General features: G+C 47.2%; 5 protein-coding genes across 6 annotated transcripts; 3 read left to right on the top strand and 2 right to left on the bottom strand.

Moving 5' to 3' along the window:
* Window positions 1-59: 59 nt before the first annotated feature.
* On the top strand, window positions 60-4664 carry LOC6538030 (condensin complex subunit 1). Its single transcript, XM_002098529.4, has 6 exons — window positions 60-264; window positions 341-812; window positions 872-1767; window positions 1830-1971; window positions 2027-2114; window positions 2170-4664. Exons 1-6 carry the CDS (start codon window positions 138-140, stop codon window positions 4588-4590), a joined length of 4146 nt encoding a protein of 1381 aa, XP_002098565.1. The 5' UTR covers window positions 60-137; the 3' UTR covers window positions 4591-4664.
* Window positions 4663-6437, bottom strand: LOC6538029 (lysoplasmalogenase-like protein TMEM86A). 2 transcript variants are annotated; one of them, XM_002098528.4, is made up of 4 exons: window positions 6246-6437; window positions 5533-5702; window positions 5284-5474; window positions 4663-5224 (listed from the first exon to the last, which is right to left on the bottom strand). In XM_002098528.4, the coding sequence occupies exons 1-4, from the start codon at window positions 6264-6266 to the stop codon at window positions 4899-4901; spliced, it is 708 nt and encodes a 235-aa protein (XP_002098564.1). In that variant the 5' UTR covers window positions 6267-6437; the 3' UTR covers window positions 4663-4898. The 2 variants fall into 2 exon arrangements, with proteins under 2 accessions (XP_002098564.1, XP_015048612.1); XM_015193126.2 differs by lacking the exon at window positions 6246-6437 and adding an exon at window positions 5787-6189.
* A 479-nt stretch (window positions 6438-6916) lies between these two features.
* On the top strand, window positions 6917-10289 carry LOC6538028 (head-specific guanylate cyclase). The gene is made up of 5 exons (XM_002098527.3): window positions 6917-7075; window positions 7874-8145; window positions 8202-8442; window positions 8502-9850; window positions 9914-10289. Exons 2-5 carry the CDS (start codon window positions 7910-7912, stop codon window positions 10116-10118), a joined length of 2031 nt encoding a protein of 676 aa, XP_002098563.1. The 5' UTR covers window positions 6917-7075; window positions 7874-7909; the 3' UTR covers window positions 10119-10289.
* On the bottom strand, window positions 10264-11482 carry LOC6538027 (general odorant-binding protein 99a). Its single transcript, XM_002098526.3, has 2 exons — window positions 11332-11482; window positions 10264-10753 (listed from the first exon to the last, which is right to left on the bottom strand). Exons 1-2 carry the CDS (start codon window positions 11371-11373, stop codon window positions 10340-10342), a joined length of 456 nt encoding a protein of 151 aa, XP_002098562.1. The 5' UTR covers window positions 11374-11482; the 3' UTR covers window positions 10264-10339.
* A 5529-nt stretch (window positions 11483-17011) lies between these two features.
* On the top strand, window positions 17012-21949 carry LOC6538026 (doublesex- and mab-3-related transcription factor A2). The gene is made up of 4 exons (XM_002098525.3): window positions 17012-17889; window positions 17977-18078; window positions 18334-18751; window positions 20485-21949. Exons 1-4 carry the CDS (start codon window positions 17743-17745, stop codon window positions 21354-21356), a joined length of 1539 nt encoding a protein of 512 aa, XP_002098561.1. The 5' UTR covers window positions 17012-17742; the 3' UTR covers window positions 21357-21949.
* Window positions 21950-27855: the final 5906 nt, after the last annotated feature.

Here is a 27855-nt window from a genome sequence, read left to right as displayed (position 1 = left end):
AATTGTGCAGCTATCAGTTACCGATAACCGATATCATGCGATCGATTTGGCGGCAAGTATGCTCATCTCTACGAACGACGCCACTCAATTCAGAAGACAAAATATTTATTTGGAGGTAAATAGGAGTAATACCAGCCATGGAGGAATCGCACGACTTCCAGTTCGTTCTTCCCCTAAATGTAAGTGACCTGATCAACTCTAGTGGGGATCAGTACTACGTAAAGGAGATTTTTGGCGCCCCAGAGATTCCCGCGAAACTTCAAGGTGAGTATTCGTTTTCGCGGTTGCTCTTTAAATTAAATTCAGTTGAAAAAACACAATCTTCTTGTTTCCTGTTCAGAATGCAAGCGCAAAGTTCACTTGGGCGATCCCTTCTATATATTCGAGCACTTCGACCTGTATTACTCGATCCTCGAGTCGCGCGGCACAGATGCCACCACTGCACAGAATCTGATGAGGTCCTTTGACCTCCTCTACATGACCGTGGAGAAACTATTCCAGGACTTGCAGCCTCTGCTTACGGCCACTGAGCCGATGTCCAACCAGCAGCGCAATAGCTACCTGAATCTGACCAAGATGACGCTGTTCCTCCAGGTGAGCACCGTCAAGAAGATCAACAACAGTGTCCAGCAGGCCATGCGGGATCAGCAGCTCAATGTTCAGAAGAAGCGGGCCAAACCGTCGGAGGGATTGGAGCAATTTCCCAACTGGGAGGTCAAGCGAGGCAAGTTCCTGGTGCAGCTCTTCAACGTGCTGCAGTGCCCGCTGGAGAGGCTCTGGAGTCCGCCCGTAGCCGAGGAGGACTTTATAAAGTAAGAACTTGAATTCAGAATCGTATTTTACCGATCTGCAATGTATTCACTTTTCCCAGTTTGCTATGCGACATCTGCTATCGTACAATCGAACTACTGCCGCTTCGTGCGGACAACAAGCACGTCTTCGACACGATCTTCCAGATCTTAGGCACCTCGATCAAGCGCTTCAATCAGGCCATGACCTTCCCGGTGCGCATTCTGCAGATCCTACGCGGCACTGAACACGCATCGTCTTCAGTGGCCGCCGGAATCTTACTGCTGCACGAGGAGTACGGCATTTCCTCGGTCTTCTCCATTCTAATCAAGAGCATTGTGGATGCCCTAAAGATGGACAGCTCTGACTCTTCGGTGTCCAAGCACTTCTCCAATTTCCTCTCCGAGTTCTCGAACATCGCACCATCGCTGATCGTGCCCCACTTGGAAAAGCTGGCAGAAGATCTTCTGGACTGTCAATCTCACACGCTGCGCAATTGTGTGCTGCAGATTATTGGCGACACGGTGGTTAGCGAACTGACCTCGGAGGATCTCAGCGAAGAGCTAAAGGAAGTGCGCAATGAGTTTCTCGAATATCTGATCGCCCACATCCTGGACATTTCGGCACATGTGCGTTCCAAAGTGCTCAATATCTGGCATCACCTAAAAACCCAGCACGCCATTCCGCTTAACTTCCTGACCAGAGTGCTGGAGGAAGCCATCGGAAGGCTGGAAGACAAGAGCTCGTTGGTGCGGCGTGCCGCCATGCAGCTGATCAAGTCCGCCCTGGAAAGCAATCCATACAGCTGCAAACTTTCCATAGATGAACTCCGAACGAAGCATGAGCACGAGGTGCAGGCCATGGAGAAACTTAATGAGGTACTCGAGGAAGAGCGCAAGCAGGAGGAGAAGCTGAACGACGAGTTTAGCACCTTGGCGCCCGAATTGCTGCCCTTCATAGAGTCTAACCTTACGGAGTGTGAGTTCATGCTGTTCCCGTAGTTAAGCGGAGGGGGGTTAATGTTGATTGCTATATTTCAGTTCCCGATATGCAGTTCGACAAGGAAGAGAGCGACGAGACCTTGCTGGAGCGGATCGTCCCGTTGATGCGGGAAAAGAACTACATGGACGTTATTGTTCTGGTGCGAAAGGTGGACTTTTTGGCGGGAAATCAGAATATGAGGTATGTTGCTGATCAAAGATTGTTTCGTTTTAAATATAATATGTTTACTTTTCAGTTCCTTACTGAAGCACGAGGAGCACTGCGTGTATGTGCTGGCCTTGCTGAAAACATATCACCTGCTGGCTGCGGGATTTAAACAAAGTGTATGTTTTTTTCTGAGAAAAGATGTTCGCCCACTAACTAAGCTTTTAATTTTAGAGCGAGGAGATGCTACAGCAGATCAAAACGGTGCAGTTCTTAAAGGACAGCATTGACTTTGCAGTCTTGATGACTTCAGCCTTTCCCAAACTTCACGAGATGCTTATGTCCAAGACAAACACGGATGTTTTCGAGGCAGTGGATTTGTTCACCACCGGCTACATGTTCGGAATCCACGGCACGGAGTCGGGAATGCAGCGAATGCTCCAGCTGGTCTGGTCCTCGGACAAGGAGAAGCGTGATGCAGTGTCCGATGCCTACAAACGAGTTCTCTTCTCGACGGACCAAACGGGTCGCGCTCATGCCATCAAGGTGGTGCAGAACCTGTCCAAGTTTCTCTCGGAAATCGAGTATGGTCACTACACGGCCTTGGAGTCCCTGATGGCCGAGTGGGTGCTGGGTGGCGACATCGATGCTGCAGTTATCCAGGTGCTCTTTGAGCGTTTCACGCTAAAACTGGAGGGCACTACATCCAACGAATCTCGCCTGTCGCTGCAGCTCTTGATAATGGCCTCGCAATCGAAATCCAGTATTGTTTCGGCCAACACTGCCATCATCGAGGATATTGCCGTCGGTGAGCGGGTGCGTCGCGATCCACGAATATTTACCTCCTGTCTGCAGCTGCTGGTCAACTCCATTGATGCAAACAACACGGCCAAGTATTATAAACGCCAAAACAGCGACGCAGAATTCGTGGGGAAGATCACGCGGCTCTTCCTCGACTTCTTCTTTCACAAGGGCCTCTCCGACTTCGATGGTCTGGCCATGAGTGTTTTTGAATACTTTTACAGGATGTGCCAGGCGCCGGATGTGATTGCGCAGCAACTGGTGGTGACTCTTCTCAAGCAATTCAACGAGAGCTGGCTGGTTAAGGAGGCGGCTGCAGTAGTTTCCTCTCCAGACTTAGCGGATAAGGGAAATATTCGGGAATCGCAGCCCTTGGAGATTCCCCACTCGCAGACCTTTACTCCCACTCAGACTCAAGCTGATACCCAATCACAGATGCAAGGCACCATGATTCCTGTGTTTTTGGTATCCCGCTTAGTCTTCTGTATCGGCTATATGACCATCAAGGAGATGATCTTCCTCGACATGGACATCTATAATAACATGAAGTATCGCGACGAGCTGACGGCTCTTGAAGAGCGTAAAAACCGGAATCAACAGGCGGGAAGTTCACAAAACTCGGCCAGACTTACGCTCAATATGTCAGCCATGGAGGTGCGCAAGAGGTTGTCCGGAGTGGCTGCGGAACCGCAGCAGGAGCCGGACGATGATCTTGTGGGTGCAACAGCAGAGGACAACATCGCCGAGGAAATTAACGGCATCTGCGAGGAAATGCTGATCTACAACCCGAACGCCCTGCTGTTCAAGCTAGCGCCATTCATTATAGAGATATGCAAGCGTCCTGGTGAGTTTAAAGATGATAAGTTGCAGCAAGCGGCCACTTTGGCTCTGGCCCGGCTTATGACCGTGTCCTCCCGTTTCTGCGAGACCAACATGAGCTTCCTGATGAACATCCTCAACCTTACTAAGAACATCCGGATCAAGTGCAACACGGTGGTGGGACTGTCGGATCTGACCTTCCGTTTCCCAAACATCATCGAGCCGTGGACGGGGCACTTCTACGCTCAGCTGCACGAATCGAACACCGAGTTGAGGCTAACTGCCGTCAAAATGCTCTCTCATCTGATCCTCAACGAGATGATACGCGTCAAGGGACAAATCGCCGACATGGCGCTGTGCATTGTGGACGGCAACGATGAGATTCGCAATATCACCAAGCAGTTCTTCAAGGAGATAGCCAACAAGTCGAACATTCTGTACAACGTGCTGCCGGACATCATCTCCCGTCTGGGTGATATCAATCTTAACCTGGATGAGGACAAGTACCGCATTATCATGTCCTACATTCTGGGCCTCATCCAGAAGGATCGCCAGATTGAGACGCTGGTGGAGAAGCTGTGCCTGCGGTTCCCGGTGACGCGGGTGGAGCGCCAATGGCGGGACATCGCCTACTGCCTCGGCCTGCTCACCTACAACGAGCGAGCTGTGAAAAAGCTGATGGACAATATGCAGCACTACAAGGACAAGGTGCAAGTGGACGAGGTGTACCAGTCCTTCAAGCTGATCATTAGCAACACCAACAAGCTGGCCAAGCCGGAGCTGAAAGCGGTGGTCACCGAGTTCGAGAATCGACTGAACGAGTGCCTGCAAGTCAACCCTGATTCCGCTGCCCAGCCTGGTGATCAGGAAAGCACTCCGGAAGGTCAGGGCAACAAAAGCAAGGCGGCGCCAAGAACAAAGAAGGCTGGTCGCAAGCCGGCGGCCAACAGGACCAACACTGCGCGAGGACGCGGGCGACGTGCTCGCCGGGATTCCACCTCAGAAGAGAGCTCCAGCTCCAGCAGCAGCGACTAGTTCGTTCGTTCTCAGTCTGAACGGGTTTTGTAAGATGTACAAAGATTGTTTGTAATAAAGTAGTATTGAACCTATTATTAATATATATTTATTACCTTGAAGTCAACAAACATCTAGTAAACTACTAAGATCCGTTTCCACACATCCACCAGAAAAGGAACAAATATTTGGTTGCACTAAGCTACTGGGATGGGGAAACAAACACAAGTAAATGGCAATACTCTAGACGCTTTGGAAGTACTAAGTTTGGTGGTTGCGTTCATGTTGTCTATGGGTCTCCTCCAACAGATGAGCACTGGGCACTGCCTTCACTTAATTTTCTTGCGAATGGAGCGCTGGAGGGCAGGACCATCGTCCGCGGTGCTCAGCGCAATGGCGAACTGGGCGGCGTAGTAGGTGATCATGATCTGGAGGCGGGCGCAGGGCAGGGGCACGCCCACGAACATGGTGACCGCGATCAGGGCGTCGGAGATCACAAACAGAATGGCGCCGATGGCACAGAACACGGCGAGGAAGTTCCTGGAATCCACGGCGCGGGCCAGCGATCTCCACAGCATTGTGGTGATCAGGAAACAGTAGATGGGCACTCCGATGATGAGTATGTCGTCCAGTTTCGTGTGCACGAAGTAAACAACTAGGGGATTCAAAATTCCAGGTAAGGTAAATGTATAGTAGCCAGCAAACAGCACTTACAAAGTGATACGGCCACGTACAGAACCAATCCAATGATCCACTTGACGGGCTTCCAGCCAAAGGCGCTGATATAAAATAAGTGCGCCACTCCAAAGGAGATCATTCCGAAGGGGAATAGATTTATGTTGAGCAGTGCATCACCGCCGCTGGAGAAAACCAGACCCAAAAGAATCCAAACTGAGCGACGGTATCTGTAGAAAAACACTTGTTAATAAGTAATATGTGGCTTTAGGTTGTTATACAGCTTACTCCTTCTTGAGCGAGATGCCCTTGGCCACCACATAGAATACCAGGGCGAAAATGGGCAGGCACTTGAGCACGGTGGTCCATAGCTCTCCTTGAGGATCCTTCCGCACCAGCGAAAAGTACAGGACGAGAGTCACCAGGAATGGCACCAACTTCAGGCCCTGCGACTTTGCCTTTAATATAATAATTTGTAGAATTTTAATAATAATAATTCTCTACTAATATAAAACGATTTAATTGACATTTTGAGTATTTACAATAGTTATCTATAAATCATATGAGGCTGCGCATGTTGCTTGGCCCAAAAATAGCTTAGCGATTATAGCAAATCGAGCCACGGAGGTCCAAACTACAGCTACGTTTTGGCGCCGATTAGATTAAGGCGTTTGTTCTTGGGGTTGGCTCGTCGGAACCTCGAGATGTAAGTTTGCATGGAATAATGGGGAATGGGCGGTTGTGGCTGAGGGGGTGGCACTCGAGAGGTCCTTCAAACTTTCGCTTTCGATGCAGGAGCTTTCAGAGTGGCTCCCGTCCGGAGAACTGTGAGATGTGCAAGGTCAAGGACGAAGCTTTGTGTCCTGTGTCCTGCTTCCACTTGCTGCGGTTAGATAAAGCATCCGCAATGCACACCAAATATCACAATATTCCATATTATCAGTGAAACTTAAGACTCTGAGCTAAATAGCAGTCTGAATTACAGAACCTGCGTCACTTACGAACTGCCCGAAATCGTTCATTGCGGCCGTAATTAACAACTATTAAAGACGGTTCAAGAAAAAAGGGGCAGGCAAGCTGCACTTTCACACGATGCGAGCGCGGAATCGAAAATAAACAAAACTATTTAGTGCCCCCCCAAGAAATGAAAACAATGGAAAAGAACACGTTGCGCACGGGCGACCAACGTCAATAAACTGAGGCGTATACCGCCTCACATTCGTATACATTTTCGATTCGCTGGACTTGGACTGGCGGAACGCTGGAAAGTTTCCGACTGCTGGAGAGTGAAAAGTTTTCAGCCGGACATGTGGTGTGCAGCATATGCAGCATTCTGCAGATACTTCCCCACACATAGCGATACGGAAACAGATACAGATACAGTTGCGGGCCCAGGAGGGCAGATTGATTATTTCTTACCTTTACAATTGGCGGAGAGCGGGAAACTCTGAGAGCGCCGCTCACGCAACAGGTTAATTGAGAACTGACCGTTGGCCAGAGCTTTTCCGCCAGCATCAGAATGTATCTGCGAGATACTCATGCGCAATCGCTCTCCGCTCTTCGCTCTTTGCTTTCTTTGTATCTTCAAAACAATGCAACAACCTCTGCACACTTTCACTTGCCGAAGCTTTCTCCGCAAAGCTTAACGGGCTGTGGACTTTTTCGCCACCTTATTTTGGCCAAAAGTTCATTCCGTTACGGATTGTGGCATTTTTCAGGCGTGCGAAAAAATTCCTCAGCGCTCCAAGAATTTCCACAACAATTCTGCTACCGCTTTAAAGTGAACAAATAACCAAAAGGCCAGTGAAAACATTTTTATTTTCTAAACCAAGTAAGTGCTAGCCCAAAAGTATGCTAGTACTAAGCATTCTAGTGGCCCAAGTGGAAAATCCTTGCGATTGAGCTGGAAAATTGTGTATCCGTGGGGGGGGCGCTTCCTGTAGGCAAATACACACTCCTGCAGAAAGGAGGAGGTGGTGAAAATTAAAGCTGACCAGTGTGACACACATCGGGCAACAGCAGCTGGCGGGGATTGGGGGCAGGAGCAGGAGCAGCGCTCGTAAATTATGCAAAATGAAATTATGGTAATGCGACTGGGCAGAAAGCACGACGAGTGGGATCCTTGCCAAGAACGAAATAAAGAAGCACTGCCACACACTTGACCTCCAAGGAGGAAAGCCACTCGAGTTGGCCACACAAGACACTGCAGGGACACGGGCCTATCTATGTGGGCCACCAGTGGGTGGTGCACGTAGCACGACACCCACCCAACCACCGAGCCACCCAACCAGCCATCCGCCCACTCACACAAGTGCACGTTGAACTTGAGAAACGAGCAGAGAAAAGCCCCGGGCGGAAAAGGCACGATACACATCGATTTAATGGCTGTATCTCCGAGGAAAACCCTTATCTCAATTAGAATTTCACTTGGACTGATTGAAAGCTCTTAATGGGGTTTTAAAAGTATTGAAAAAGGTCTCTAATTAGCATGTAAAATTATGCAAGTAGTTAGAAACGAATTCAGGCAAAATGAATTGAAAGCTCCTAACAAGGAAACCCGATTGATTTGCGTTCAATAATTGAATTGTTTATACAAGCCACTAATTCCGCCACTAAATTCCCGAAATAGATCGATTAGAGGCCACCTGAGCGGCGAGCACGCGACATGGCGTGTCCTTTCTTCAGGCGAGCGGACTCGCTGACACGCCAGCCCTCGGTTATCGCCGAGCCCGGTGGCCACTGGGCGCTCGAGGATGAGGAGCTCTCGGACGACGCCCTGACCCTCACGCACCTCCAGATGGCCATCCAGCTGCTGACGGCGCCATCGAACGAGGATCTCAACACGGCAGTTACGTCTCTGGTGGCCAAGTACCGCCAGAACTGGCCCAATATCCACAAGCTGTAAGTAAAGTCTACTGGATATTATATTTAATAATATTTTATTCTATACACCTTAGCAAACTGGATCCGCAAGTCTTCAAGAGCTGCGCCAACTACGACTACTTGGCGGACATCCAGGAGCTGCTGCTGAAGATGGACGAGGCCAGTGCCAGCGAGATCCTGGTGCTGCTCGGCGAGGAGCTGATCACCTGCTGCTGCACGGGCATCATTGAAAGAGCCTTTCGCTGCCTGGGCACCGATCTCCAGGAGTTCCTGGGCTCCCTCGATGGCGTTTACGATGTGCTGAAGCTGCAGGAGGTCAGTTATTAAGATAGTGTTATTACCAAATGCTAAACTGAGAGCTCTTTGATAAGCAGGAGGATGTCACCGATACCGGATTCGTGTGTGCCGGCGAGGGAGAGCTGATCTTCACCTCGGAGCGCCCAGTGATTGCCTGGTTGCTTCTGGGCTCGCTGAAGGCGCTCACCCGCATGCTGTACAAGGTGGATGTGAACATCAAGATCGAGCCCGTGGAGGGCGATGCTCGACGGTATCGCTACCTCTTCTCGCTGGTCAAGGATAACTCGCAGACCATGCTGATGGGTCGTCCCACTTCCGTGAGCAAAACTATACCGGAAACGGTGCAGAGGAGCAACTCGAGCAACGCCTCCGATCTGCAAATGAACTCGTCCAGCTTCTGCAAGATGTTTCCCTGGCACTTCATCATGAACGAGCAGCTGGAGCTGGTGCAGCTGGGCAGGGGATTCAGCAAGCTGTACAAGCCCTACATGGCGGACTTTGGTTGCCAAGCGACCACCTACTTTGATTTCAAGCGACCCAAGGGATTGACCATGAAATTCCGGGACATCGTGCGGCGCACCTACACGCCCTTTCTGATCGGCTTGAATAATCCGCCGGGAGCTGTGGATTTCCCGGCCATTGGACTGGAGATCAAGGGTCAGATGGTGCACTGTCCCGAGTCGAACTCGCTGCTCTTCATCGGATCCCCCTTCCTGGACGGTCTGGACGGGCTGACCTGCAACGGACTCTTCATCTCGGACATACCGCTGCACGACGCCACCAGGGAGGTGATCCTGGTGGGCGAACAGGCCAGGGCGCAGGATGGTCTGCGCCGGCGCATGGACAAGATCAAGAACAGCATTGAGGAGGCCAATTCGGCGGTGACCAAGGAGCGAAAGAAGAACGTCAGCCTGCTGCACCTCATCTTTCCCGCGGAGATCGCCGAGAAGCTTTGGCTGGGCTCCTCCATCGATGCCAAGACGTATCCCGATGTCACGATCCTGTTCAGCGACATCGTCGGCTTCACCAGCATCTGCTCGCGGGCCACACCCTTCATGGTGATCAGCATGCTGGAGGGGCTGTACAAGGACTTCGACGAGTTCTGCGACTTCTTCGATGTGTACAAGGTGGAGACCATCGGAGATGCCTACTGCGTGGCCAGCGGACTGCACCGAGCCTCCATCTACGATGCCCACAAGGTGGCCTGGATGGCTCTCAAGATGATCGACGCCTGCTCGAAGCACATCACCCACGACGGCGAGCAAATCAAAATGAGGATCGGCCTGCACACGGGCACCGTTCTGGCGGGTGTGGTGGGCAGGAAGATGCCCAGGTACTGCCTCTTCGGGCACAGCGTCACCATCGCCAACAAGTTCGAGTCGGGCAGCGAGGCGCTGAAGATCAATGTCAGCCCAACCACCAAGGAGTGAGTGGTGGACGCTTCTTTACCTCAATCGTCCTCTATATCATTCTATTTTGATCCTTTCAGTTGGCTGACCAAGCACGAGGGCTTTGAGTTCGACCTGCAGCCGCGGGATCCGTCGTTCCTGCCCAAGGAATTCCCCAATCCCGGCGGCACCGAGACCTGCTACTTCCTGGAGAGCTTCCGCAACCCGGCTTTGGACAGCGAGCTGCCGCTGGTGGAGCACATCAATGTGGCCATGAAGACCATATCTGAGGGCGGGGATGCTTAGGATACCGCACAGGGAATCCCCCGATCCTCCGTAGCTCCAATACCCCCCACGTAGACCACCCACACGCTCAGTAGTCCTAGTTCGGTGCACTTGTATTGTGGTTTTGCCTGTTGCCTGCTTAGCCTAGAATCAATAAACTATCCCATTCGAATGGTTGCATTCCAGCACAAACAGATGAACACACTTTATTAGGGGGCAGACGGCAAACGGAACAACAATACTTAGGCGGCCTTCTTCTTGGCCTCCTCCGCCTTGGCCTTCACGAAGGCCTTGACCTTGTCACCGATCTTGCTGGCCATCATGCACTGGTGTCCGCGGAAGGCCCACTCGTCGGTGGGACTCTTCTGCGCGTTGTCGTCCACACAGCTCTGGGCGATCTGGAGGGCCTCCTCCTCGGACAGGTCCATCTTGAACTGCTTGGCCAGGCGGTCGGCGTGGTAGCCCATCTGGTCGCAGAAGATGCCCAGCTTGGTGGCCGAGCAGGTCAGGTATTGGCGCACATCCGGCTCATTGGGGAAGATCAAGTTCTTCAGCTGGGCGATCTGTTCGTTGCTAAGGGGATTCTCCTTGAGGCACTCCACGCGGATTTTCCTGATCTCCTCGCCAGTCTTGGGCGTCCAGTCGTCGGCATGGACCTGTTTGTAAAGAGGGTTCACTCAGTTAGTCCCCAAAAACACAGTAACTCTTACAACTCTAGTATACCAACTTAGTAAGATAACTTAAATCAGATCTATAGCATTTCATAACTATTTATGTGGTTTTTGTTCTCAAGAAATATATATAAATGATTCATTGTTTTTTGCTTGACTACAAATTGTTTTGTTATGTCTCTGATCAATTTGTTTTGTAACCCCCTATATCAAGGTACACATTGAGTCAACTCTGATCGGAATTCAGACCTGCGTTAAATAAATGATAAATTATTCAAAACTGTATTGCAAAGCTGTAGTTACAAAACTGTAGTTGCAAAACTGTAGTTGCAAAACTGTAGTTACAAAACTGTAGTTGCAAAACTGTGAGACTTTGTAGCATTGAAAATAAATGTAAGCACACTAAACTTTTCATTTTATGAGCACAGTTCTAAAAATCTGGACTTGAACTTGGCATTTCTTGCACTGATTTGTTTTGAGTTTGAATATTTCACATTTCAAGTCCCAGTCAGATTAGTTCGTTCACATTTAATTGATTATATACGAGTATATACTATACACACCACAGCACACAGGGCAAGAGCAACAATCAGATACTTGAGCATATTGGGATATAGTTGCACGATCGCGGCGAAGTTGAGGTTCTGAACTGAGCCGCCGACGGCAAAGTGCCTGGCTTTATAGCTGCAGATCGCTGGATGTAGGTATATCTATATGATTATAGCTCTATAGCATTAGGTTCTCTCTGTGTCAAGAGTTCAGCTCTGCTTATCGCTACAGTCCAGTTCCCAACCACACTGTTTGATTGCATCCCCGCCAGCTGATAAGTGTGGGATGAGACCCAGACTTGGACTGGAATCGAAGTGAGCATTTGCTCAGCTCTATTTGCTATGCAAAAGCTGTTTGTCGATTAACTTGTTTATTGAATAGATTTTCCGATAATCAAGCAATGTGTTGAACTAAATGATTTCTAAATCTCTCTGAAATTTACTTCCTGTTTCGTGAAATATGAATGCATCGGCTGCTTAAAGATAATGAGTTAAATAATTTAGCCTTGTATTGATTTTACGAGCTAACTAAAAAGCTACACTGTGGAAAAATATAATTATAAAAAATACATATATATTGCTTCTATCTCTTGCATATGTAATGTATATTACGTTATGTTTTGTTTCACAAAGCAATCATATTTCAGCTTGATTTTGGATTTTGTATTCCACAGATTTCACACAATTTATTGAGTATTTATGACGATCTGCTACTGGAAATACTATATTTTATAAATACAAACTAAGATGCTAGTTGTTCTCTGTATAAATTGAAATTAGATTACTAAAGCTGCCGTTTGGCACGACATTGCACTTGACCCGTTATCAGTGCGATAAGACGAGTCAATCCCCCGATTTTCAATATTAATTTAGAGCTACATAAATGCTATAGAATCGCCGACTTTCACCCATTTAAAACGAGGAGCGATCCAAGTGGCCAACTGTCAATTCGACGGCCATTATGCAAGCCCATGCAATCGTATTTAATTAAATCAAATAAAATTCACAGCTGGCCGTCGAGCTGAAAAACTAAAAAATGCCCCCGGCGACGCAAAGATGTCATTACTCCAGGATTGGGATTGGAATGGGATTGGGATGATGTCGAGCACTACATGGGCATGTCGGGTGGTAAGTAGTGAGCTCGATGGGAACTAATAACAGTTGCCTCAAAGGGGCGTGCAACTCCACTATTATTACTATTCAAGGGAGGGGCGAGAGTCCTCAACTGAGGGTTAGATAGCGGGGTTAAAAAATAGGAAACAGTGTTTATGCGAGTGGCCCAAAACAATGGTCATGATTACCATCTCCTAACTCCATAGAGCTCTCAATTTCTCTCCCCCGGCACTCGGTTCTTGTTTGAATTTCAAGGAATTATACAGAACATATATATGCAGACAGTTGGGTGAAAATTATATTAACACCCTGGGAGCGTGTCAATGGCCAAAGTCAGGAACTGAATCTCCTGGCCAGCTCGAATTACCCGGCTGAGAGTGGGAAATGTGAATGGGAATGGGATAAGGACTGGGATGATTGGATAGATTGGAAAACTGCAGTTAACGATTATATAATCGGCCTGTTGGAGGTGTCAAATGCTCGGCTGCCGGAATTCGCAATATTGTATAAATTGTGAGCTGCTTGAGCCATTTGTTGTTTGAAATTTGAGTTTCCGGCTGGGAGGAGAATGTGATATGGCGTTTTTTGTGAGACTAATTTTGGGTTATTTCTCCTTTTGGCGTGTGTCATATGAGAGGGTTTTGTTTGGCAGTTATTGTAGGAAATAAAGTGTATTAACCTCTTAGCCGTGTACTAGTCCTATTATCTTGGCCCCCATTGTGCGCATCTGCATGTGACACAACACAATAATTCTAGCAACTTGCCAGCAGAGATTTCACTTGACAAAATGGCAGCACAGCCCAGCCCAGTTGCACACAAAGTTTCCTTGAACTTTTAACAAAATTTCACGTTTCCATGGGTTTCCGGTCGACGTGTGCTGCTTCTTGCTAGCTTCTTCCGCAAGAAGAGGAAGAAGAAGAGCAAGACTTCCGCCGCAAGAAAAGCAAAATGTAATTTCATGGCTCGCTGAACGAATCCGAATACATGAGAGTTCAAAGTTTCAGCTTTTCAGCTGTCTCTCCCTCTCCCTCTGCTTCTGCTGCTGCTGCCGAGGATATTCTGTCACAGGATGCTGGCAGGACTTGAAAGCGCAGGAAGTTATTTAATGAGATTTTCTTTTGCGTCGAAGATAAGTCGAAGGAGCGATTCCGAAGCCTGCAGTCTTGTAAAACAATATGCAAAGTGGGCGGGCTGCTGTGTGGGTGGTTGAGTGTGGTTCAGTGTCCTCTCCGTAGCTGCGATTGTTATTCTCCGGCTGAAAGGGATAACCGCAGGACGAAGGGCGCAGGACGAACGACAATTGTTGCACACACTCGAAATTAAATTAACTTTTTTCGACCCTGTCCACTTTGGAGTGCCGCCGTCGCCTGCATTGTTCAAAACCAACTGCCGCTGACAGTTCCAAGTTCCTTGTTTCCAGCTCCCAGTTACCAGTTACCAGCTAACAGTTCTATCCATGTCCAAGGGAAGGAGAGAGAGTGGAGTTGGGGGCGACCTTTGAGAACTAGAGACAATCGTATCCGCCGATTGCTCAAACATTGGATGGCTGGGGTCGCGGCATCCAAAAGAAGCCAAGAGCCGAATCACAATCCAAAAACCAAAAACCAAAAAGTAAAAATCGAAAACTGAAAACCAAAAACACAAAGCAAACAAATCGCAATCGAAACGCATGAATGGGGCAATGACGCAAGGAAATCTCATTAGCCGCATGTCTTCAAGTTTCAGTTTTAATTTTGTACAATATCTCGATGTGTGTTTGCCTGTGTATTTGTCTGTGTCCATGTCCCGAGTGAAAAGATCTTTCTTTGTATATATTTTCGGGGGTCTTGATCAAATAATTTTGCGGCCACTGCACGTTAAATATTTGTCAACATTTTAAGGCACTTTTCCATTGTTCCCCCACCACAGAGCCTCCTTTTTTCTGTTTTTTTTTTATTGTTTTTTTTTTTTTTGTTTTTACCCACTGAATCAGAAGCAGTCGAGTTGGCCACTTGAGATGTCCATCCGTCGGAGTCATCAAAAGAGCACCGAGGGCCGCGTCGTTGGGTTGGGAGTATGTGGTCAAGTCGAGACCCGGGTTAAGTAAAGTAGCAATGATCCCGCCGTGATTCCAACTTTCCTCGTCGATGGCCAACGGCTACTTATTACACCGCATGCCCGTCTTCTTTACTTCATGCAGACACCTGATAAATACTCTTTCAAGTTCTTATTGAATACTTTTATTAGCTATGATAGTAGTTTCAATAAGTATAGTACATCCATATCAGGCTGAATATCTTAAGGAGGTTTTTATAAACTATTAATGCCAGATTTCCTATTCTAAACCACTTTTGGAATATTTCTAAAAGTAATGAAAGAAACAGAAAGGAATGTATCCACCTAAATTGATTTGCTATTTGCCTATCCCTTTTTCGATGATCTAGATTTCTTTCCCTTGAGTCCTTTGAGCCTGTTAGGTAGAGCATTCATAATTCCCCGTATCTATTTGATTGATTTCCATTTCTTGCTACGATTTTGTTGATTTCATTTCCATTGTTGTTGCCATGCTGCGCATGTTGCCTTGGCTGTTGATGATTACTGTGTGCCACTGTGTGCGCGCCTCTTATTGTTTGTATTGGACCGCCGCCGCCCGTTCACCCCCTCTCTCCCCTCTCCGCACTCCCTGAGCACTGCCCCGCCCCCAAGGTACCGCCAACCCCTCCCAGTGCCACCCCACCCCGCCGCTTCCGCCATCGGGGGCCGCTGAAGCGTGAAGAGAGCCAGCCAAGCCGACGACATAATGGACATGTTTCAGCTTTTGTTGGTAGCAGTGCACAGAAAGAAAATGGGTACACTTGAATAAGTGTACTGTTAAGTGAATTGTTATTAAAACATTATATTCTTATTCTTAAGAAGATATGTTTGATTCTATCATTTCCATGTCTTACTTACCATCTTTACATTACGCATACCTTAATTAAGCAATCTTATAGATATTGAAAAGCTAGGCTTGCAGAAGTTCTAGTTGTCTTACAGCTTTTCTCCACTTTGCTTTAATACCCACTACTATTTTCTCTCTCTGCAGCAACAACAACTAAGTAAGTTGTCATCTCCAGCGCTGCTCAACTAATTTGCATATTTGGCCGCAGTAAAAACACTTTATAAGTGGCCACCCAGGGCAGCAGTCTATGTGTGTGTGTGTGTGCGTGTGTGTGCGAGTGTGTGTACATAGGCGCACTTTAAACAAAGTTAAAATGCGAGAAATTGGCCCTGCGCAAAACACCAGTAGCTCCACGGTAACAGCGCCAGCAGCAGCAGCAACTTCTGGCCATTTACTGTTGCCAACAACTGTGACCTGGCCAAAAAGACGAAGCCAGCGGAACTGGAACTGCCCCCTATTTCCCGGTGTGAGTGTGTGTAGAGGTCCTTGGGCCACTCACACTCACACACGCACATATACACTCACACAGACACAGACACAGACTGGAAACTTGTTTCTTTTGGCCAACTTGTACAACATTGTAGCCGCTTTATGTTCTTCTATTTCTGCAGTGTATGCGTGAGTCCTATGGCTCCTCCCCTTTTCGTGGGCGGAGTCTCTTTGGCGAGAGAGCGGGAATCTCTCAGAGAGACAGTCGCTGAGAACGGGAGAGAGAGAGTGAGAGACAGGCGCGCGCACCTTCGCGCTCCTTCGCACACGTGGCTGTCTCGCTCGCTCCGTACGAGTGCTCAGTTTGTTTCAATTGCAATTATTTTGTAACATTCCAATAGGCCAGACCCAACCCACTGCCAAAAGAAGTACAAATTACATAACAAAAACTCTCATTCCAACGCAGCGGGATATGCGCCACATTATGTAAAGGACTCCTTATGTAAAATGGTTTTGGTTCTTTTCAAATAGTTTCAAGTAGCAAATTGATGTCACATTGTATATCCTTTTGAATTGATAGGTTTTTATTTGTTATTCATTTTGTTTAAGAAGCAGGGGAATATCCATCAATTTCTGTGTTTCAGAGCTAGTTGTTCTTCTAGTTCTTTTTTATCATGTATCATGAGAAAGCAATTTCCTGTTTTAAGCTGCTAAAAGTAAGTAATTATCATACCTCCGCTTGCCAATTTTATTCATGGAGATTTCAGCACTTCAGACATTTGAACAGCGGCAGCTGGAAATGAAAAGCAAGTGGCGATGTGCCACAAACGAAGGTGGAAACTTTAGTTTTTCCCAAACAGTGGCCCGGGAATTTTGGCTACCCCCCAAAAAAAACCCCTCGAAAAGCAACAACTTCGCTGCCTACTGTGTCAGTTGTGTGTGTCAGTATGTGTTGGTGTGGGTGTGTGTGTGTTAGCCATGCCAACCAGCGGCGAGGTCGCAACAACAACGCTTTTGGTTGGCTATTCCATTAGCCGAAAGCCGAAAGCCCCAAGCGCTCTCACACACAGCAGCAAGCAGTTGAGCAGCTGAAGAGCGGCATAAAAAATAATTGTGAAACAAAGGCAACAAAGAAAATGAAAGAAACCCCAAACAACCACCAGAGCAGCACCACACCATCACTACCACTACCACCACCATCGAAGCACCACCACTACCACTACCACCACTACCACTACCACCACCACCACAAATCCCTTTGAGAACCAACCAGTGCGGAGTGCTCTCCCGCCACATTACTCATACGCCGCGTCGCCGCCTCGAGTGCACAATTTTGTATACAGTACCAAATTAGATTTGAAACTTTTTTCTTAATTGCCAGCCCTCCGCCGCCGCCGCCGTCGCAGTTGACGTCGCCGTTGGCGCAGGCAGCGACGCCGACGCACACAGGCAGCAGCTGCGCGGCACAAAGGTGGTTGCAACACTCTCGGAATCGGGAATACACGAGTATATCCCCTATAACCCATGTACATGCCCACGAGCGTATCCGCGCACTTTCAACCCTCGTTTGCCAGCCGCTTCTGCTGTTTCTGCCACTTCTGCCGCTTCTGCCGCCTCTGCCGCTTTTGTATTGGTAAATGTTGCCGCTTGCCGCCATTGCTGAACGTCCGACGTCGCAACGTCGAGCGTCGTGCGCTGCGGCCTTTGGGCCAAAAGTTGAATCAGTTGCAATCGAGGGCTCACTGTGTCATGTCGTCAGCGCGCGTGGATTGAATTGAATTACCGAACTATGTGGTTACTCTGAGAAACGGACATAAAAACTTACCAATAAAACATTTAAAATACAAAATACAAGCTAAGAACAAACAATTATAGCATAATCATAAGCAAAAGTGTAGTGTGTGCGCAAAAGTTCTTGGCCAAAAGCAAATCCACAAATCGAGCTCTTCGATCTTCAAGTCGCAATGAGTCTGCCGTCGGGTGTGGACATGCAGAATCTGATGTCGCAGCATCCGGTTCTGGGAGCACTGCCACCTGCATTCTTCCTGAGAGCCGCCTCGGAACGCTACCAGAGGACGCCCAAGTGCGCCCGCTGCAGGAACCACGGAGTGGTAGGTCCTACGGGCATATAGCATATAGCATCTGGCAGCTGGAGATTGCTCAACCGATGGATACCCTCTTTTTCGTACCTTTTGCAGGTCAGCGCCTTGAAGGGCCACAAACGCTATTGCCGCTGGCGGGATTGCGTCTGCGCCAAATGCACTCTAATCGCGGAACGCCAACGGGTTATGGCTGCTCAGGTGGGTTTCTACTTTAATTTAGAAGGAATAATATAGCACAGAGTTGGGAAAAATATATTACAATGAAGAGGATCCATGCGGATTCCTTCATTGGTTCATATAGTTTGGTTAAAAGTGTGTATTGGATATCAAGTCAAATTGTATGACTCCTCCTGCGCTGTTTTCATTAAATAAAACGCAGCCATATTAATGCATCTCCCTGTTACACTCCACTGATCAAAGATCCGCTTTCCGCCAATGCCCTCCTTGTTGCAGGTGGCCCTACGGCGCCAACAGGCCCAAGAAGAGAACGAGGCCCGCGAACTGGGCCTGCTCTACACCTCGGTTCCTGGCCAGCAGAATGGCAGCGACAGTGCCACGCCCACTCCGCACAGCCCCAATCACAGCGGCAGCGGCGGTTCGGCCAGCGGCGGATCTGGCCAGAACGGCGTCTTCCACGGCGGCATTCCCTCGCCACCCAGCGACGGCTTCGAGGCCAGCTCCACACCCAATCATCACCAGCAGTCGCAGTCGCAGCAGCAGCAGCAGGCGCACCACCAGCAGCACCACAGCCACCCACATCCGCAGTCGCAGCGGTTCAATGGCAATGAATCCGACACGGATGGACGCACCCGTTCCGAGCACCTCAGCGTGGGCTTCTCGCCCACGAGAACCGAGCTGGATGAGAGTCCTGGTGAGTCAAGAAACCCATACTGCACAGGGTACACTGGGAAAAATGTGTTGTGTAACTTAGGGAAATGAAAGGGTATACTTATGTAATGAAGTTACTAAAGATCAGAGTGCATCTCATCAAAGGGGATCGTTTCTAAAATCAAGAAAACAGTTAGAGAGACTAATTTGATGTTCTTACTGCTTAAACAGTTGCATTATTTACTTTTATTATTTCATGAATTCAAAGCTATTTAATTATTGAAATAAATTGTTTTCAGTGCAGCCGCTTTAAAAGCCCTTTACGCCTGGCCTTCTCGAGAAGAGTTCTTCAGCATCTTTGGGGAAGGGCAGGTTAAAAGCGCGTTAAGAAAAATTTGTTTTCGATTGTTCAGAAATCAGCGGTGCATAAAGTGCCACACTCGCGGTTGCATGTGCATTTGGCTGCGTGTGAGCAAGTGGCGAAGTGGTGCTAGTGTGCGGGGCATAGGTGTTGTTTTGACAAAGACTTAGCCAGCCAAGCTGCAGTCCTGCACTTTGCCAAGCGGCGCGTGAAAAGGTCCTGGGGTTGCAGCCAAGCTGGCGGGAGAACCAGGACATCAAGGAGCTCAAATTGCAACAATCGAGTTAAAGTCCTCGTTAGGAGGAAAGCACTTGACTTGGCATCCCCATTTCAGAAAGATTTTTAAAGAAAAATTGTAATTTCTTAGAATATTGTTCCATTTCTTCATAATTATAATATCAGATGGTAAACTGTGTAATACGGGTCTATCAAAAACAACACTACTTTACCCAACTTGGAAGTTCTTGTTCCACTCTTTTCGGCACAAAGAATCCTTTCAAGAGCTGAACAATAAAAGTTATTGTAACATTATCCAATATTATTTGTTATTATCCGAGCTAAGCCAATCAATGCCAACCAGATCATCTCGGATTGCCCTGCCATCCCAACTCAAGCCACTGCCCCATTAAACGCCAAACAGTTGCAAGTCCTTTGAGCATTTGAAAGGACCTTTCTGGATGCTGGGGGTTATTGCCCATAAGATAACCCCATGCTGAGGGTCCTGCCAGGGTAGAAACGTGAGATACTCCCCCTGTCTCACCTCACTTGTCTCTATTTGTTTGCCCTTTCCGAGGACGTTGTTTTTCTGCAGCTCGAGAAAGAAAAACACAGCAGGATTCTCACGCGAATCAATCGGGAAGGACCTGTCTATTTAAGTACCAGACTCTTTATTTGCCATGAAATCCAAGACGATTTCACGCTTGAATTTTTATTTTCGGTATTGGTATCCACGCACCCTCGACTTAATTAAATTTTCACTGCGGCTTCGTCAACTGCAAAATCAAACAACGGACTCAAACCAAAGAAAAAAATATCATATAGCTTGTTTCACTTGTGGAAAAAAACAGCAGGTTGTCCCTCGTTGGCATGTCAACATCGCATCCTGATCTCCCTGCTCCATCCACCACCTTTGTTTGCGATTCCCTGATTCCGCTGATTAAATTCCTGCCCATTTCTACACTCGATACTTTTATTTGCTCTAAGCTGCCAAGTGGAAACTGTGCGGTTTTCCACTTGCTACCTGAATCGCTTCTACTCCAGGGAAATCAATACCTGGGCTTGGGAAAATCAATTGCTCAATAGGAAGTATATACATAAGTAGGAAAACTATTACGGCCAATTCTGGAGAGATAACCCATTTACGTGTGAACTGTAGACTAATCTGTATAAACCTTCTATGCAATCTCTTCTTGCAGTTTCCAAGCGCGGAGCAGCCTTGTCAAACGAAACCGACCAGGACACGGGCTCCGAGTCCGGATCGCCGAGTAGTCCCCGGCCCAAAGTCGCCGGACTGTTCAATCTGACCGCCAGCTTGTCGCCCGCCCGCACTGGACCGCCCAGCTCGCCGGAGTCCGATCTGGATGTGGATTCGGCGCCGGATGAGGCCACCCCAGAGAATCTCAGTCTCAAAAAGGAGGACAGCCAGTCGCCCCCCAATACGCCCGCCGAGAATCTCCATCTGCTGCGTTCCTTCAGCAGCAGTCATGCCCAGGGCTTCCTGCCATACCACCACACGCAGTTCCTGGCCGCCGCCGGCCTGCCCGCCCACCACCACCCACCGGCGCACTCGCCGCACCACCAGCAGCAGCAGCAGCAGCAACAGCAGCAGAACCACCTGCCACAGCACCACCAGCAGCAGCAGCAGCAACAGCATCAGCAGCAGCAGAGATCGCCCATCGACGTCCTGATGAGGGTGTTCCCCAACCGACGGCGCAGCGATGTGGAGCAGCTGATGCAGAGGTTCCGCGGCGATGTGCTCCAGGCCATGGAGTGCATGCTAGCTGGCGAGGATTTGGGCCAGACGCCGCCGCAAGTGCCGCCCTCGCCGCCCTTTCCCATGAAGTCCGCCTTCTCGCCGCTGGTGCCGCCCTCGGTTTTCGGTTCGCCCACCCATCGCTACCATCCCTTCATGCAGGCGCACGCCAAGCGATTCCTGACTGCTCCCTACGCCGGAACCGGCTACCTTCCCGGCGTGCTCAGTGCGGCGGATATCGAGCAATCCGAGTCCAATGGCGCGGGTGGCATTGGCTTGGATCGCACCAGCAATGCCGGCGACTCCCAGGATTGAGGCAGTGAGGTGGAGGCCAGCGGGGCGTCCGTCTTCAGGCCTTTCGAGTGAGGTGCCCAACCCTACTACACTGCGAAAAAAGCCCTCAAACTTCGATCAGTTTTAGAGCTCTCATTTATGTTCATAATACCACCAGACAGCTGAAACCACAGAAGTTTTTTATTGCAGAAACATGCTGAAATCTTCTTGGTTTTAGAGCAACTGTTTTTCGCAGTGCACGGCCGCCAAACGAAGTGTAAATTACATTTGCCCTTGACTCTTAGCACAAGTATTGTAACATAGAGACCGTAATAATAATACGTTTAATGAATTAAAAGCTAAGGATACCATACACTCGATCCCAGTTAGGAGCCATAAGATGTATTTGTTTAGCTGAAATTAATATTATGATGATGATGAGATTATTGTGTAAGTGATTGTTTGATTGCAAGCAACTAATTGAGATATCCGTGTGTACCATATGAATATGAGCATATATATATATAATTATATTAAATATCATATTATGTCTTAGATAAAGTACATTTCAAACACTGTGTTAAAGTATTTAATAAATCTACAAATAATTCAATAAACTAAATGAAGCAATTAAATCGATGTTTCTCTTTTTTCGGCTAATAGTGGGACCTGGTATTTTAAAAAACTGATTAGATACATCTCTAATCTGCAAACTGAACTGATTACTGTGCTGAAGAGGTCATTTATAGTCCAATTGTGTTGATGACTGTGCAATGCATTCCATTCGGGACCCAATTAAATCGTTTGGGTCTACGCTAAATGCCTGATTAATGAGATCAATAAATAAGGATATTTAATTCAAAACTTCCATTGTTTGGAAATCCCTAGATAGCTGGGTAAATATACAATTTTCACAGCACGCAATGTATATTCGTGAGAAGTCGACTGGCTAACAATGGGTCGCCCACAAACACCCCAAAGAAATTGAAATACAAATACAAATAGGAAACTACTGCAATTATACAGGCCACCCACGATTCACAATTCCCAACTGGTCAGCACAATGGACGGTGGCCAAATAATAATGCGAAGCGTTAATCCGTATCATCATTATCTATTTGCCACTATTTTGAGGGCACTGCCACACGACGCCCGGAAAATCGCCGGGGAAAACTATTTGGCAGGGCCGTGTGCGGAAAAGTGTGAAATCCTTTTACACACAAGCGGTTCGAGCTGTTTTTGTTTTCCCCACTCGGACACACGTCGCACGATAAACAAAATTATAATAAAACTAATACCCACACATGCACACACATGACCAGCACATTGCCAGAGGTTTTACAATGGCCCAAGGACTCGCAGGACTCACACCCACACTCTCACACACGCGGCACAATAATATCGGTTACACACATGCCGAGTGCAAATTACAAAACTATTTTCCAACATGCGACTGAATGGATAACAAAATTAAATTATTGGATATCAATTTGTCCATTGTGCGCCCTGCGAACTCGAAAAGTCAACAGCAACAAGGATGGCCAGGATGTGTGGCCAGCTATATCGCCATCCCAGCCGCATCCCCCTCCATTTGTGTGCCCAGTCCATTGTTCGGCTGGTACTCTGTGCACCATTCCATTGTCAGGGGCCAACAATGCCGGTGGGTTAGGATAGCGCAGCCACAGGCTCCTCAGCTCGAGTGGACAATGGCCGGCACAAAGCCAGCAGGACGAAGGACGAAGGACGAAAGGGAAGAGCGGGGCGCAGCACTCGCTGGTGAGCCCGGCCAGTCAGTCAGTCCTCCTCGTTGGAGGACGAGCTGTCGATAATATCTTAGAGTAGCAGCGGCTCATGTAGTTATGGCCAAACAATGGAGCTGGAGGAGAGCCTGGAATAGGGATGCTACTTCGGCTGTTGGCGCAGAAACTGGTTCCTTATGGAAAATATTATACTGAGGTTAGTTAGAAAAAATGTTTTTATCTTTAATTGAGAAAAGATACTTATGCGTAATGTATCTGTATCTAATGTTTCTTTACTACGATATCTTGTTGAGAGATAGTTGAGTTATTGAAAGTGCTATTTAACTTCCAATCCCAGTGTAGCCAAATCTGCTCCTAAAAATCCGTCATCACTGAGCCAGGAAACAGGAGCAAAAACAGCAGCAGCAGCAGCAGGAGCACTCGCATCCACAGGATCAGGCAACATGCATATGCTCCTCGAGTGGCGGCACAAAATGCATACAATGTCAGGCATGGAAATTCTTGATAATAGACAATGAATTAATAGCAGGCGATTACCGAGGGGGGGAGTGAGGGTTTTGGGCTGACAGAAAGCCAAACCGAGCCAACAAACAATCCGAGCCAGAAGATAGAAAATGGAAAATGGGAAATGGAAGATCGAACCTCAGATACAGCCCAGCGGCAATGGGAACAAAGTACAAAAAATAGCAGAAGTGGTCCTGCAAAGGGGTTACTCCTGCTCCTTCTCCTTCTGCTGGCAGATGGCACATGCCGCACCACCAGAAGTGCCGTCGTCAATTAAAAAGCAAAGAAGCGCCCAAGAAGTGGCCCACCCCAAGGCCACCAAACGATGCCAACCCAAAAGGGTTACTTAACAGCTTAGGATTAGGCGGAGCATATGTTTTTTGCTGGCTAATACGAGGGTGGTCTCCTCGAGGTTTTTGCCCCCGGTCTTTAGTTTCACTGATTTGTTATTATTTGCTCTACACATCGCGGATGTGGCAGGCCGAAGATCACAAGATGCAGCGACTCCATTGGGCAATGTAACCCAACCTGCGGCTTGTCAACCGCGAGGGTCAGAGGCCAAGCAGCAACAACTAATTTGGCAGCTCCCCACAAAAAAGAATAAAACCAACGAGGATGCCTTGTTTTTCCAACAGACAGCGCGGGGAAAACGTCGACGGATGAGTGAAAAAGAAAAAAAAAACTGGAAAAGAAAACAAATGCCATTTCAAGTAGCGAACGTGTAAAGTAGGTGGCCCAGACCACCGAAAATCACAGCCACTGAAAATCACAGTGGCACCAGCTGGGAGTTGGGAAAACTGAACCATTAGACAGGATCAAGGGGCAAATGTGAGTAAGGTAACTTAAGGGGTATAATAGGTTTTTAAAAAACATTTAAAGAATCTCACACACAGAAGGATCATGGCTTACTACTTAGGTATTTAATATATATTTTTATTATTATAGTATACCTAATAATTTTTTAAATATATATCCTAACTATTACAGAAGACCCAATAATTATTTCTAAGGTATTTAAATATATATCTTATATATTTATATACACTGGTAGGCACAATTATTTTGACAAAACGTTCTTTCGTGTTCCTCAGTACTCTTTTATCAGCAGCGTTCAAAGAGTGCGCAAAAATTCATAAATAGCATATTAATAATAGCATATAAAAAAAGTAGCAAGAATTTTAGTTCAAGCTCAAGATCAAAGAGTACTGAGAAACACGAAAGAACATTTTGTCAAAATAATTGTGCCTACCAGTGTATATTGTAGTACACCCAATAAATATTTCTTAGGCATTTAATCATATATCTTAGTTATTATAGTAAACCCATGAATTATTTCTTAGTTATTTAAATATATATCCTAGCTATTATAGTAAGCCCAATTATTATTTCTGAAGGCATTTTAATATATATCTTAGTTATTAAAGTACACTCAATATAAATAGCTCCCCAACCACTGTGCCTATTTTTTTTTTTGGGGGGGTTGGGGGCCTTTTGTCAGCCAGTCACAGTCACAGTCGGCTAATAAGCAGAGGGTCCATCAGAAATAGTGAAACCTGCGTCGTTTGTTGGGCAACTGCCAATGCGATGAGAAATCAATTTTTTGGATCGCCTGCGTTTGTTTTGCTTTTGATTTCGGCTGTTATTTGTTGGCTGTTTGCTGTTTGCTGTTGGTAGTATGTGCCGCCCAAGCAGCCAACACATGATACGACCATTGAGTTCCATGTGGCATGTGCATCTGTGAGCTGTGAGCTCGAATGCCCAGATATGTGATTGAATACAGTAGCTGGGATGGCTGGCTAATGGCTCAGGCTCATTCCACCCCGCAGACCTGTTCTTTGATGCACTCACTGCGCGGGTTTTTTGTTTACACAAAACTCATAATTTACATATACCGATGATTTCCTACATTTGGTGTGGCCTGCTCAATAGGTTAGTTCGATTCTTTTATCCCAGCCGACAGGCCTCTTTACGGTATGGTATAGTATAGTATAGTAATATGTGTCGCTGCTGGCGATGGCAACTGTACCTTAGGATATATTTTTATAATATTCCCTAAAACCCAGCCAGGCGACAGAGTGCTGGATTTTAAATGGATTTCAAATGGATTTTAAATAGCGTGGGATGCTGAATTCGGGGTTGCTGCACTCCATTGTTTGCCTTTGCATATCCACGATCCTCGTCAAACGTTTTGATTTTGCTCTTTCAACTGCGTAAATGTCACGTGTAGTCTGCGGTTGACATCGACGTGTGATTCTGTGGCACAGTGGTTCAGTGTTTCGGTGGTTGGGTGGTTGGGTGGTGCAGTGGCCAGTGGTTGCGATTGGCCTGGCTGCGATGGGGTTAGCCGAGTTAAGAGTGCGATAAATATCTAAATGCCGTGATTTGCCTCATCAAGGGGCGTTGATGTTTATCCAACAGTGTGTTTGTTTGTTTGTTTGTTTAATTGACATCGCATCGGGTTGTGAGTGTGTCGAGTCCTTTGTGCAGGACACGTGGAATGCTGCGGTCTGCTCGGTTGCGAACTGACTTCATCCTGCGAGTAATTGGCACGCGCGAATCGAGTTAGATGAGTGCTGATTCAAATAGAAGGCAGATTGTTTGATGTTTTAAGGGGGATCAGATTCAAATCAATTTCTAATGATGACTTACCGTAGAAAGAACGCATAACAATCAAAGATAGTAGGCTATACCCCTCCAACACCTCGACAATAAATTGCAATACAAATGCCACGGAAAATGCCCGACACTAAAAAGCAATTCTCTCCACTATATCCCTGCACTTGAGCCACAAAAGCCGGTTAAAAAACAAACCGAGCACAATATGCAAAATAAATGCTCAAATAATAAAGTGCAAAAGGCGAGGAGCAATCGGAGCAATCGGAGCACAGAGCACCGAAAATGGCAACGTAACTCAAGAGCTACTCCAAAAGCGAGCGGAGGAACAAAGGATCCGCCCAGCAGCGAAAAGGACGAAGGACGCAGGACGAAACAATGCAGACGGCTTACACACACACGCAAAAAACACTATTTAAAATAATATTTAAATACTCGTACAGCGCCAGCGTGTCAGGCAGTGCAAATAGTCAAAGGAAAAGCCAAAAGTTTCACAAATGCGAGAGTGGATGAAAAGTGCGAATATGCACAGGGAAAAGCTGGATTTCCCTAGGAACTGAATACATATTTCAAATATAAATCATTAATTAAAATATTAACAATAAATTGAATCTGAAAGTTCAGAGTTAGATTTTAAGACTATCAAAACACAGGAAAGTTTAACTAATGAAACAATACTTAACTGAGCTGACTTATAGCGCATGATTTTATACACAAGTATGTTAAAATACATTATTATTTTCTTATTTCCTCATTTTAGTAAAAAGGAAAGATTTGTTTCAGTGTCTTTGATAGTATCCTATATTTTGGTGGCTCTGTGACAGAAAAGGACACCGGATGGGGTCATCATCACTGGCGGCGACAAGCGGCCAGCGGACTAAATAAAAAATAATAATGGAAGTTATACATTTTATTTCGCAGGCAGCAGTGGCAGCAGGAGGGTGAGAGGGAAGGGTAGGGGAGCCAAGGACTCGGCGAGTCCTGGACGGGCTGGCAGGCAACCCCTTTGGAATGTTGACAAGCAGCAGGAGCAACACAAAAATAAAAATAATCAAATAAAACTGAAAAGGACTCGCTTTTGTGCGCTTTGTTGCTCGAGTAGTTTTCTGTGTGCTCTGTGCTCTGTTTTCCGCTTCTCTGTGTGCGTGAGCTCAAAGGAAATAAATGTATTGTATTTGGAAGCGCAGCAACAAATAAAATTTTAATCAAAATGTAGTTGAGTGTTGAAGGGTTGTTCTGCGATTGTGTTCCAAGTTCCAAGTTCCCGATGGCATTCATCCTGCCACTGTGTGTGTGTGAGTGTGCTTATGTGTGTTTGTGTGTGAGTGTGATTGTGCGGATTGTTTCTGTCAATCAGCAGGCTCAGCTTCTTTTGTTGCTGCCGAAGGATACAACTGATATTGATTTCGAGTTTGCCGCAGGCACAAAGGACTCGCAGCCCAGGAACAACCATCCAACCATCCAACCATCCAACCATCTAACCAACCATCCAGTCATCCAGCCAATGGCAAAAGTTCCGAAGATATGGCACATGGTGTGGCTACACAATGGCAGCCGGAAACGCTCACCAATACAAGCGCATCGAGCACTTCCAGCATAGTTTCATAATTGCGAACGGCAATGGCGCCGAATTGGCAGGCCGCTGTATCCTGGCCACTTGGCAC

Source organism: Drosophila yakuba, chromosome 3R (assembly GCF_016746365.2).
Source record: "Drosophila yakuba strain Tai18E2 chromosome 3R, Prin_Dyak_Tai18E2_2.1, whole genome shotgun sequence".
Taxonomy (NCBI): domain Eukaryota; kingdom Metazoa; phylum Arthropoda; class Insecta; order Diptera; family Drosophilidae; genus Drosophila; species Drosophila yakuba.
The sequence above is the reverse complement of the archived record's forward strand: the minus strand, read 5'-3'. Positions and strand labels throughout refer to the sequence as shown.